This window comes from Cebidichthys violaceus, unplaced genomic scaffold, assembly GCF_023349555.1.
Source record: "Cebidichthys violaceus isolate CVI_PGR_0920_01 unplaced genomic scaffold, fCebVio1.0.p SCAF_7, whole genome shotgun sequence".
NCBI lineage: Eukaryota > Metazoa > Chordata > Actinopteri > Perciformes > Stichaeidae > Cebidichthys > Cebidichthys violaceus.
In genome coordinates, this window is record NW_027176927.1 from 15,329,128 (window position 1) to 15,341,531 (window position 12,404).

At 41.8% G+C, this 12,404-nt stretch overlaps 1 protein-coding gene across 4 annotated transcripts in view; it reads left to right on the forward strand.

Annotated features, from left to right (window-relative positions):
• The window catches only part of nbeal2 (neurobeachin-like 2), a 31,694-nt gene extending 20,410 nt beyond the window's left edge, over window positions 1-11,284 (forward strand). For all 4 annotated transcript variants that reach the window (XM_068735247.1, XM_068735248.1, XM_068735250.1 and 1 more), the window contains 26 exons: window positions 1,025-1,168; window positions 2,031-2,354; window positions 3,410-3,559; window positions 3,671-3,828; window positions 3,975-4,099; window positions 4,187-4,301; window positions 4,444-4,601; window positions 4,696-4,829; window positions 4,916-5,023; window positions 5,114-5,209; window positions 5,343-5,467; window positions 5,618-5,758; window positions 5,841-5,971; window positions 6,072-6,181; window positions 6,269-6,386; window positions 6,578-6,675; window positions 6,772-6,885; window positions 6,978-7,064; window positions 7,185-7,294; window positions 7,839-8,011; window positions 8,107-8,201; window positions 8,299-8,415; window positions 9,198-9,359; window positions 9,442-9,590; window positions 9,683-9,818; window positions 10,032-11,284. In XM_068735247.1, the coding sequence (XP_068591348.1) occupies window positions 1,025-1,168; window positions 2,031-2,354; window positions 3,410-3,559; window positions 3,671-3,828; window positions 3,975-4,099; window positions 4,187-4,301; window positions 4,444-4,601; window positions 4,696-4,829; window positions 4,916-5,023; window positions 5,114-5,209; window positions 5,343-5,467; window positions 5,618-5,758; window positions 5,841-5,971; window positions 6,072-6,181; window positions 6,269-6,386; window positions 6,578-6,675; window positions 6,772-6,885; window positions 6,978-7,064; window positions 7,185-7,294; window positions 7,839-8,011; window positions 8,107-8,201; window positions 8,299-8,415; window positions 9,198-9,359; window positions 9,442-9,590; window positions 9,683-9,818; window positions 10,032-10,139 (3,486 nt within the window). In that variant the 3' untranslated portion in view covers window positions 10,140-11,284. The remainder of the gene's footprint in view (window positions 1-1,024; window positions 1,169-2,030; window positions 2,355-3,409; window positions 3,560-3,670; window positions 3,829-3,974; window positions 4,100-4,186; window positions 4,302-4,443; window positions 4,602-4,695; window positions 4,830-4,915; window positions 5,024-5,113; window positions 5,210-5,342; window positions 5,468-5,617; window positions 5,759-5,840; window positions 5,972-6,071; window positions 6,182-6,268; window positions 6,387-6,577; window positions 6,676-6,771; window positions 6,886-6,977; window positions 7,065-7,184; window positions 7,295-7,838; window positions 8,012-8,106; window positions 8,202-8,298; window positions 8,416-9,197; window positions 9,360-9,441; window positions 9,591-9,682; window positions 9,819-10,031) is intronic.
• Window positions 11,285-12,404: the final 1,120 nt, after the last annotated feature.

The following is a 12,404-nucleotide window of genomic DNA, read 5'->3' on the forward strand; positions in this document are numbered from 1 at the left end:
TCCCTGACAAAGCCTGATATTATATCTTACAACTATATAAGAACATTGTTAATAAACCAAACAGAACCCAAACTATTTGATGATATTCCAGCAGCATGGACTTAACACCTACCAAGTTGTAGCCCAAATGAAATCCTAAAATATAAGATTTCACTTGAATTTACTTCCTCATCCATGCCTCCAGCTTTTAACCTTATGTTGTCCACATACAGTGCAGCAAGTAACTGATCACAAACTTCCACCATGCTGGGCATTAGGCTTTGAAAATGACGTACAGTAGTGAGAGAGAAGCAGTCGTGAGACTTCTCTGTCAGTGCAGTACTGGTAGTAGGAGCTTACTATGTTCCAGTGCAAGGCAGGCTGCATGTTTGCTTTCTATAAATAGACCTATTCAACACCTGTGGAATTTAGATTGCTGATGAATTATAAGTGTTCAGTCCAGTCAGAGCAACAGTTTGATCTCCTCCTGCCAAAAAAAGCAATGCACCAGGTTCCTGCTGATGGCACACACTGTGTGCAGAACAATCAAGGGTGTTGTCTTTAAAGTAATGGTGTCAATCGACTTTAGTATTTAAAGAAGCCGTAATAATTTGTGCTTGGGCTACGAAATAAAATGATTATGATACAAAATTAATCTTTGAATGTCGGACTACATTGTCAGGATGTGATGATAGAATTTTGTTGGTTACATTGGATAAGTAAAGGTAATATTAACACTTGATATTAAAGACATCAGAGACGTATGTCAAACATTAAACATGGACATCTGGGACATCTGGGTGTGGTTGTTGTTGTTAGTTACTATGTTTAATGTCAGGGAAGATGTTCCAGTCATGTCTTACTGAAGGGTGGGGAGTCATGGTTGGGTAGCATCCAACCATGACTCTGAATCATCTTTTTAAATGTGGGTTAAGCTCTATATGATGCCCTGAATGGGTTTAGGTTGTCGTAGATGCTGCAAGGTGTGGAAACAGGTCTAGCCTTTTTGTTGAATCCTTTGTTGACGCTTTTTGTTGTATTGCAGATATTTGAAGGGGTGGTGAACCTGCTGGACAAGTTGAAGGCCTGGCATAGCACCCCTGGTAGCCCTGGGAACACCGAATTGAAGGAAATGGCCCAGATTGGCCTGCGTATCATCACTGGATATATCAAACAGCAGCACTCACAGGTCAGCTGCACATTCAACCTGTCCATCACCGAGCCAGTACACCAACCATAACTGTTTCTCACTGTACATGTCTCTCACAACCCAAACACCTGTGTGATTGAACTTTGCTGGAAATAAATAAAAAAATGGGTGTACAGTGTTTATTTAACTTGATAAGAGAACTCAGATAAAGCCAGTTTAAAAATACCATTCCTTCTATGGGTTTCTTTTCAAAGACATTGCAGTCATTCATATTAGGGAGTGTTCTGTATGAAAGGGCAGCTCCTCTCAGAGTTATGGCTGCTGTTGCTCTCTCTGTAGGATTGTGAGATAGAGAGAGCAGTCTTAAATGAACTGACCATAAGGCATTCCATTACATACTGCTGGTTGAGTTCATCTCCAAAGTTGTACAGTACTGTACTGCTAGTAGATTAAGTATTAAATTCAATAAAATAATGTAATATAACTGTCACAGGGGTCAGGAATACCAGATGAGTGAATTAAAAGACTTTTTTTCTTAACATACTCTCGTTGCTCTCTAACTGCTCCCTGTGGAGCACCTGTTTATACATCTTCTTTTCCTGCACCGATAACTTTCTTTTGCATGAGTACTTTTTACTTCTGATCTATGATTTATTTTTACTTAAGTATAACTTTTACTTGTAGTTATGTATTTTTACAATGCAATTTTTCTACTTTTACCGAAGTAAGGGTCCTGCTGATTAAGTCCTGCTTGATAAAGACGTTCTCTCATGAGGGGTGTAGATCTAGAAATCTGAGTAAAACACAATTGTATATAAATGTGTTTTCAACATATTTCTTTATAAACTGTATACACTGAGTTAGAAGCATAGCAAGTGATTTGCCTCTTTCCCCTCTTCAGGTGTGCGTGATGGCCTACGTGAAGCTCCACAGCCTCCTCCAGACGGTGCTGTGTCTGAGCTGGGAGGAGGTGTGCTTCCTGTTGGGGCAGCTGGGCGCCCCCCTGTGGCCAGGAGGTGTAGTGGACAGCACCAGCTCTGGACAGGAAGAGACTTTCTCTCAGCTTGTGCCCGTTGTGCGCACACTGCTCGACCAGCATGCCGACCCGGTCACTCTTCAAAACCTACTTCCCAACCTGCCCGTCACTAACGGCAGCACCACCTTCGCCCAGGACCTGAAGGCCTACTGTCACACACTGGAGTGGCAAGGGTTTTACCAGCAGCAGGTCAGTGTTTTGGCTGTGCATTTAAAAATAGATGTAATTTATTTTTTTTGGTTTAGGGAGTCTGTAGAGTCTTTTGTATGACTCTCTGAGATACTGCTGGCTCTGTTCCTTGTCACATTAGTGTACATTCAGGATTTACGCAATCTTGCCTCCTAGTCTTATGGTGGCTGGCTGAGAAATCTAATCCAAATTTTTAAAACTGCTATTACAACTTTAGAAAGTAGAAAAAAACAACCTTAAACTCCCTAAATTGCTTTCTAGCTGCCCCCTCAATGTATTTTAAGCAGAGACCAGTTTATGCTCAGACTTGAAACTGATGCCAGACTCATATCCAGCTGAGAGGTGGATTTTTCATTGCTCTGTGTGACAGTGCACCTTCATAAATCTGTTTTGTTTAGATTGCTTTTGTATACAGATCCTGCAATACATTAGTCAGTGTGGCATAACTTTGGCTGCCATGACCGTTTTGAAACTTGGCCCAGGCTGATTTCTCAAGCATGCATGTCTAAGTGTGTATGTGTATGCAGTTTACGCTATTTGTTTTAATGTTTGGGGTAGTTCTATAGGTTTTTGTATGTTCATACAACTTCATGGTTTTAGCATGAAGTGGTACAGCAGTAGGAGGAAGGAAAAAATAACAGGTGACTTTAACCAGTGCAGTAGTTGTAGAAAATATCTCCTAATATAATGAATAGATAAGGGGAAACTGTTAAAGAAATGGGGAAGTGTGTTTCCAGTCCTGTCTCTCATTTATACAACGAGAATTATCCCATTTTATGCATCTAACATGCAGTATTTTTACTTTAGGAATTGTATAAGTTATCATTAATCACAAAAATGTAAATGTCAAATCATGGCTTATGGGAAACGTAACAGAAATGTAAGTTTGTTATTTTGGCATATTATGTTAGTTATATTTAGTCATTTTTAGTTTTATTTGTTTTTACTTGGTACTTTTTTTTTCTACATTAAATGAGTTTGTTTGTTTTTTTTTGCCTGATTCTTGCATGAAGGTTTTTGACTTTCTTGAGTTGTCCACTTCTGCCCACCTCTAGGTTCAGCCCACCATGGAGCAGTATGAGCTGGACACGTTTGGGAGGAGCCATGACATCATGTCCAATTTCTGGAATTCATGCTTCGATGACCTGATGAGTACAGCCATTAGACGGGACAAAGAAAGATCAGACAGCAAGTCCAAGTTTCAGGTTATAAAACTTTCACGCCTCAACAGCCATCATTCAACTGCTTGCTAAGAATGCAGAGTTAAACCTTTCACTCTCCTGATCTCACATTTCTGTGTGTTTGTGTGAAAGCAGGAAGTGATCATGGACCCCTACCTGAAGCGAGTCAGAATTGAGAACAACAGGTACCATAGTTGGCAGAAGCAGAGCTCCAGTCAGCAGGGGGTGGTGTGGCAGCACTGGAGAGCTCTCCGCAGGCTTTTGACTAGTGAGAGAGGAGCATGGGCCTACAAGTAAGACAACATCTGACTTTCAAAAACAATCTCTCTGACCACGATGTAATTCGTTATGAGAGGAAAACATTTATCTGAAAACATAATGTCCTTTTGCATTTCATAGCTGTCCAGAATGTGCTGAATTCTAGTTTTTCTTTTGCCAGAGTTCAACCAGAGGTGAAGCTGAAATTGTCCAATGCAGAGACTTATTCAAAGATGCGTCTCAAACTTGTGCCCAACTACAACTATGATCCTCACAGTGAGGCCAGTGCCCTGAGGGACAACATGGGTATGTCACTGGTTAGAAACATATTGTCTCCGCTCTTTTTTAAATCTAAGCAAAATGCACCAAAGATGTTTTTTTTGTGATCTTCAGGAGCTGATAGCCCTCGCTCTGAACCCCTCCCATTGGCTGTTGCAAAGGAAGCAAAAGTAAGCGACATGGAGGATGATCAGTTAGGAGAAGAAGACCTCGTCTTTTTGGATAACAAGTGAGACTTTAATTTGCCTAACTTTTATGCCGGTGTCAACAGCTTACAGCATGTCTGTGGGCCATAAACACAAAGGAAAAAAAGTATTTCTCCAAACAGTCCTTGAATATGTAACGGTTTAACCTTTCTCCCATGCTGTCAGGGTGGAGGGAGAAGACGAGAGCCAGAAAGAAAAACTGGTTCTGTCTGAAGACTGTGAGCTCATCACTATCGTGGCAGTTGTTCCGGGTCGTCTGGAGGTTACCACCCACCATCTGTACTTCTATGATGGCAGCAGTGAGAAAGAAGAGACAGAGGAAGGTAAGAAAATATGCTCTTGTGAACATCACACCTAACTTTTTTTTACTGTTCTTCAAAAGGTTCTTACGGAAGTGAATAATGCCTGTGTCATTAGGAATCGGGTTTGATTTCAAGAGACCTCTGTCTCAGCTCAGAGAAGTACATTTGAGGCGCTACAACCTGCGACGATCTGCCCTGGAGCTGTTCTTCATCGACCAGTCTCATTACTTCATTAACTTCAAGAAGAAGGTGATGCTCAGATCAAATTTAACTCCTTCTGCACTATAATTAGAATCAAATAGATGTTTTTAAATTCTTAACATGTGCCCTCACAGGTACGAAACAAAGTGTACTCTAGGATCTTGGGACTGCGGCCCCCCAACCTGTTTTACTTTGGCTCTCGCTCCCCTCAAGAGCTACTGAAGGCATCTGGACTTACACAGGTAGTTATTAAATTCAGTTCCTCTATGAAGTGTTATGATCTGAATGTTGCTGATTGTGTTGGACCAATCTGATGTTGATGTGTTGAACAGAAATGGGTATGCAGAGAAATCTCCAATTTTGAGTACTTGATGCAACTGAACACCATTTCTGGACGCACTTACAACGACTTGTCTCAGTATCCTGTGGTAAGTACACTCCAGCTCCCCTGACAGTGTGCACTACTTATATTTATGTATATATATTTACTTTCTTATCATTTTATTACAAACGGATTCAAAATAACAGGCATTATGTTGTAATTGTGTTTTTTCTCTTTAGTTCCCCTGGATCTTGTGTGACTATACCTCTGCCATTCTGGATCTGGAGGACCCGTCAGTTTTCAGAGACTTGTCCAAACCCGTAGGTGTGGTCAACCCCCGCCATGCACAGAATGTCAGAGAAAAGTAAGCGGTTATATGACAGTGGGATTTTGGTTGTACTAAAAGGGTTGCAGATGTGTAGCCAACCGAGGTTGCATCATTTTATAGATGAGGAGGTAGTAATGCTAAACCCTCCGTATCCTTCTTAAATTTATTATCTCTGTCTGTCACTAGATATGAGAGCTTTGAGGACTCAACAGGCACCATTGACAAATTCCACTATGGCACACACTACTCTAATGCAGCAGGAGTCATGCACTACATGATCCGCATGGAGCCGTTCACAACTCTGCATATCCAGCTGCAGAGTGGCAGGTGGGGACGCTGGCTCGTGCATTATATTTCATAAAATTTACACTGCGGTCTCATGTTGGTACGTTTCGTCGCCGTTGTTTAGGTTTGACTGCGCAGACAGACAGTTCCACTCGGTGGCAGCAGCCTGGCAGGCTCGCATGGAGAGTCCAGCTGACGTCAAAGAGCTCATCCCGGAGTTCTTCTACTACCCAGAATTCCTGCAGAACATAAACGGTGAGGAAGACTGAGTCTTTGGGCAAATTGACAGCTTGAAAGCAGCGTCGACTTCCAAATATTTTTTTATGAAAGAACCTAATGCAGCGTTTTTGTTTAGGCTTTGACCTGGGACGTTTGCAGATATCTCAGGACCCAGTGGCGGATGTTCTGCTACCTCGCTGGGCGTCATCAAGAGAAGACTTCATCAAGCAACACAGGAAGGCCCTGGTGAGTCTGCACATACATTGTACAGTCTTCAAACTTTGCTTGTCAATCGTGCACTTGTTTTCCAACAACTTGTATGTTAAACTCTAGGAGTGCGAGCATGTGTCCAGCCACCTCCATGAGTGGATTGACCTGATCTTTGGTTACAAGCAGAGAGGCGATGAGGCAGTGAACGCCCTCAATGTCTTCTACTACTGCACTTATGAGGGTAAGGCAGAAGTGAATACTCTTTCTAACTCGTGATGGATGGAACCTGCTAATCTTGTGAAGATTTATTTTCAACAGTATTGTCTTCAGCTGCTGATGTCCCATATTTCACTTCCGTCTTTACACATGAACAGTGTTTTTTTGTGTTCTTATATGAGACTCCCTCTTGCTTCTTGTTTGGCGCTCCTGTAGGTGCAGTAGATTTGGATGCAATTGCCAATGAGACTGAGCGCAAGGCCCTGGAAGGCATCATCAGCAACTTTGGACAGACTCCCTGTCAGCTCCTTAAGGTACAACTCCCAGACTAATTCTTGACTATCGAAAAAATGCTGTTACGTTCTGTTTAAAAAGTAGCAATTTTATACCACATTCCTATCTTGAACCAGGAGCCTCATCCTCCTCGGATGTCAGCTCAGAACGCATCTAGGCGGCTGGCCCGCCTGGACACTATGCCTCCGAATATCTTTGAGCAGCTCGACAAACTCCGGCCATTTGTGGAGGTGGGTTCTATCATGATCTTATTATTCCTCTAAATAAATAACTCCTATTGTGTTGACTTGTATGTATGTGTTAACTCGTGTGTTTGTCTCAGGTGGTAAGCGATGGCCTTCCTCTGGTCCAGGCAGTGGTACCAAAGAGCCAGAATCGCTCCTTCATCATCCAGGGCTCAGATATGCTGGTACTGTTCAGTTAAACACTTTCACAAGGGCCACATGTAAAACTCAACACAATCATTACAACTGTAAAACATTGGATTTAAATAGTTGAGGTTTTGTTTGATGCCACTTTTTCTCTCCAGGTGACTGTCAGTTCAAACGGGTTGATAGGGACACACAGCTGGCTGCCTTATGACAAAAACATCGTCAACTACTTCACCTTCACTAAGGACCCCACCATGACTAATCCCAAGTGAGCGTCCTCAGAAAACATACGCCGATGTGAAGCCCATATTTAAGTTTTTCTGGTTTATGATATCTAAAATGACAGTGTGTTCAATTTTTTTTTTTTTTTACCAAAATCTCCTAGGAATGTCATAAGCTGTCTCTAAAACAACAGTAACAACTTTATCAGTACTTTTCTGATGGATGTTATTTTTTACTCAGAATTCCTCAACTGAGTCAGGGATAACTTGCTTACCTCACATCATATCAAAAGATCCATAAAACTTTCCTGACCGCTGGGTGGAAGCACGATCCCTCATTGTCTGTGAAGCTTCAAAGACTGTTTTAATTAATTTAAATTGGGTTCTTATTCTAAACTGACCTTGAACGTGGATCCCATAAAGGCAACATAAATCAGGATAAGAGGGATTTGAACACTCACGTAGGTTGTAATTTGCAGATGTCATGACAGTTTAATGTGCCGATTATAAATCTCCTCCACATTTAGGCCACAGCTCACTCTCATTTATTGTTTCTAACTTTGATCTTTCCAACCCCGCTTTGTGGTGCAGAACGCAGCGATTCTTGAGCGGCCCTTTCTCTCCCGGGGTGGAGATCAGCGCTCAGGTGCTGGTGGTGTCCAATGATGGCCGCCTGCTGTTCAGTGGAGGACACTGGGACTGCAGTCTCCGTGTCACCCAGCTGGGGAAGGGCAAGCTGGTGGGCAGGATCTGCCGGCACATTGGTGAGTTCTCAATTACATATGTTTGACTTGTATATACTGTATATTCTTTGTTTCCATGTCACATATTTATTTAAATTTGTATGTGTTCCACAAAGATGTTGTTACCTGCTTGGCTCTGGATCTTTGTGGCATCTACCTCATCTCTGGTTCAAGGGACACATCCTGTATAGTGTGGCAGGTTCTACAGCAGGTACACATCTTCAAATCACTTGCACACATGTGCGTGATTAGAGGCTGCGCTCAAAGCTGTGGCTTCACATATGGATTCTGCTTTTTTTGTCTTTCAGGGCGGCTTCTCCAGCGGTCTGTCTCCTCGGCCAGTGCAGATCCTCTGTGGCCATGACCAGGAGGTCACCTGTGTGGCCATCAGCACTGAACTGGACATGGCTGTCTCAGGGTCAAAGGTCAGCGCAATCACATACTATGAACAGTTATAAGCTTGATACAAATACACAGAAAATGCACAAAAAGTAATAATGTCAACTGATGATTATTTTCATTATTCATTAATCAGTTTATGTTATAAATATAACAATAAAAGGCTAATATCTATTATTCTATAATTGTATCATTCTTTAATTCTACTAACCTTCTCCGCTCTGTAGTAAACTATTATATAAGAAGTGTTTTTAAAACATTCTCTCTCATATTGCTTGAGGTCTGCAGGGTTGTGCAGGTGTGAAATAAATGTAAATAATTTCAAAATGGTTGAAAACACTACTTGGATGTTCTCCAAGCAAACTGTGATGTTGCTCATTAGAAGTGAGACTGTAATCTCTACCAGCTGAGATGGATGTTGTCATCCTATAGCCAGCGGTTGTTCGAACCTGAAAAGTGTGGTGTAACTAAATTAAGCAAGGGCAAACTCTCAGCTGACTGTCATTTTGAGCTTTTTTTTCATGTGTTCCTAACTGGTTAAACCAGTTAAATTAGAGAAGAGACTTGGAACATATAAGTCCATTATGCCTAGCTGTAGTTTTAGGGGCTTTACATTGATCTATTAAAGACTCTGTTGCCAAAAGTTGACGGGCTGCCGAGACTCCAATAAACTAGCTACTTGTGGTCCATGTGGCTTTGGTTCGCATTGGGAAACTAAAAAGAAACATACACAAAAAAAGCACAAAAAGGAGAGAACGGTTTACATGGCGCCTTCACTGACCCTCCCTTGCTGTTCACTGTGTGCCAGGATGGGACTGTGATAGTGCACACTGTTCGACGAGGCCAGTTCCTGCGAACGCTGCGGCCTCCTGGTGATAGCTGTGTACCTGCCATAATCTCTGAGCTCCAGGTGGGCATGGAGGGCCACATTGTGGTACAAACCTCGCTGGAGGAACGCTCTCATAGAAAGGTACTTTAATGCGCACGATACAGTGTATGGACAAACGCACACGCAAACAAGTTTCTCAACAAAATAATGCTTATTCCTACAGGGCAAGTACTCCATTCATGTTTACTCAGTAAACTGCTGTCTGCTGTCCTCCCTCACCATGGAGGAGAAGGTGACCGCTCTCCACCTGGTGTCTGAACACATCATCCTGGGTACCGTGGAGGGCAGCCTCCACATACGAGAGTTATGCAGGTAAAGACATTGAGAACATAGCTGCATATATGCAGCATGTATAGCAACTTTAAATCTAAAGTTCCTCATTCTAACTCTTCTCTGATTCACAGTCTGGACGCTCCGGTAACGCCCCTGGCCTTGAAAGTTCCTGTGAGGAGTGTGTCTGTCACCAAAGAGTGCAGCCACATCCTAGTGGGACTAGAGGACGGGAAGTTAATTGTGGTGGGGGCAGGGAAGCCAGAGGAGGTGAGAAGCAAGACTTCAAGTGATTGTGAGATGCGGCAATTGGGTGGCAGTGTATGTTTGTATGTGTGAGTGTGTGAGGAGAAGGGGGTGGTAATCATATGCTAAGTGCTTGTTGAAAACCAGGTTTTTCAAATGATAATTGAGCATCTTTAGTCTAACATCTCCGTTTTAGCCCTCAAGTGAAGATTAACATGCTTCCACTTCTGTTCTCAGGTTCGCTCAGGACAACTCACCCGACGCATTTGGGGCTCAACACGCCGCATCTCTCAGGTGTCGGCGGGTGAAACGGAGTATAATCCCACTGGGAATGCTGGTAAATGAGATGAGCAACGATGGAGGACTTTGTAGGCTGCAGATAAGTGCACCACCAAGACGCTCGCCAGACTCAACAAGGCCTTCGTTCCCTTTACAAGCTGGGAAACTATCCTCCTCAGCCACTGATTTCTCTGAGAGAACAACTATACACTGTGCACTTTTTTTTATTCTTAAATGGTTTTATATTTTATTGTGTATTTCATTTACTGTTGTGTACTGTTTTTAATCAGCATATTTCCAAAGAGTGGCCTTGTTTTTGTGGATGGAGAAAAGCTCAGTGTTTGAGGTTGTGAACCGCTGTTGAACAGTGAGTCACATTTCAGGGATGTGACTCATGCTGATGCACATGCAGCATCAGACACAGAGAGAAGCAACGCTGTGAACTCTCCAGGCTCCATGTTCTTTGGCTTCTTTCTTGTCAGAGGAACAGCTGTGATCCCTGTACTGTTGGTTGTCCCAAACCCATTGTCTTGGCAAATGGCACCTTTTTTACAAAACTCCTGGAAACTTGAAACTGCTGTAGGTGTTGCTCAAGATTTCCACATTGCAATACTGTTATATACCACATGGGGGTTGACTTTGTAAAAGAAAGATACGGGGGGGGAGTTACTGGTCACTGAAGTGAACCAATGCTGTGTTGTGATCTTCAGCGGTCGTGGTAAAGATTTGCTGATCCATGCAGCAGAAGTGCACCGCAATACCACAGTGTGTAATCCTGCATTCCTTCAGGCTCTGCGCAATGTAAAACTGTTACAATTAAAGCAATAACGGCTTTAATGGTCAAGTATGTGAAACATATTCACTTTTTTATCATAACTGTGGAGTTTGGATGCAATGAAACTCATAAGGAGTGCCTTCTGTTTCCTTATACACAACGGAGTGAAGATCTTTACATATGCGTTTGTAAGAGTTTTGTTATTATCCTGTTCATGACATGACTATCCTTATTTTAATTCATCTGAAAGTGCCTTTTTTAGCTTGTGTCTTGAGCCATTTATAAACACTGAATTCCGATCATCTATTTCTATGTGCGATCACTATGTCAGACTGTACCCCTGCTGATTTGATTTAAACACACCGTACTACTCTATATGACTCAGATGTGGATAAGATGCTGTTATTGAACACATAAACTGTTGGCTGGAAGCACATACTTGTCTGTACTGGTATTGTACTGTTTTATGAAGCGCTGAAACATCTGAAGACAATGATGACTCTGAAACATGTGAGCGTAAGTCTATGAGTGAGTTTCAGAGGAATTCGCTTCCTGCCAGCTTCTTTTGCTGTGGTTGGAACAAATTGGTTGTTATGCAGTGTCATGACGGGACAGAGACAAAGGGAACTATTTGGGAGAATGCAATACCCATAACAAGGCGCACACATACAAATTACCTAGTCTTTGTAAGTGATGCTCAAAATACCCTTAAGTGTAAGCAAGAGGAGACTATATTTTAAATGTTGTTTACTTATCAATTCATCTGCTTTCCACTCTGGAAATACACAAAGTCAGGACATTGAGGCTGTCTAAAATCACATTTTATTCCAATTGTACAACTGTAAGATGAGATACTGTCTGTGAATCTAAAGGATTGTTTGCATAAGCAGTTCAAGCACACATTTGATAATTTGCTATTGTGCATAATGATATTGATTCATAACGCTGCTCCAGTTTACACTAGTTGTTATTAATGTAATATATCACTTGATTATGCAGTAACAGTCTTTATTTTAATAAATTAAGCATTGGGTCTTAAATACAATCACAGTCCTCTATCAAAACAATAAGTTGAAGTTGTGATGTTTTTGGTAATATTTTTTTATTTAGATTTAGTTTTAAATTGATTCTAGAAAAAAGGCTGTTGGAGGTCAGCACTGCCTTGAATTTGGATTATAATTTAGCTTTTGTGTTCTCTAAAGATGTCGAAAATACACTTTGCTTTTTAAAAATCAAGCAGTCTGTGCCTTAAACATAACAGTGGGAATCGTGACTGTTTGTGCGTCTGTCTGAGTCTTAATGCTCCTTCTTGAAATTATCCGAATATTACCAATAATTGGGACTGCACACTTAAATTCAGGAATCCTCTTTTCTATGAACCGCTGCCCATATCCTGAGGATGGTCGCCCATTACTGAAAAATGAGCCCTGATTCTTGTTTGTGAACCACAGCAGGAAGGAAACTGATCTGCTGCTGCAACGTAGATCATCCAGCTCCTCTACTGTAATCCCAGTCTCACATGTGTCTGTGATGTTAACTCTATTAGAGTTGAAAAG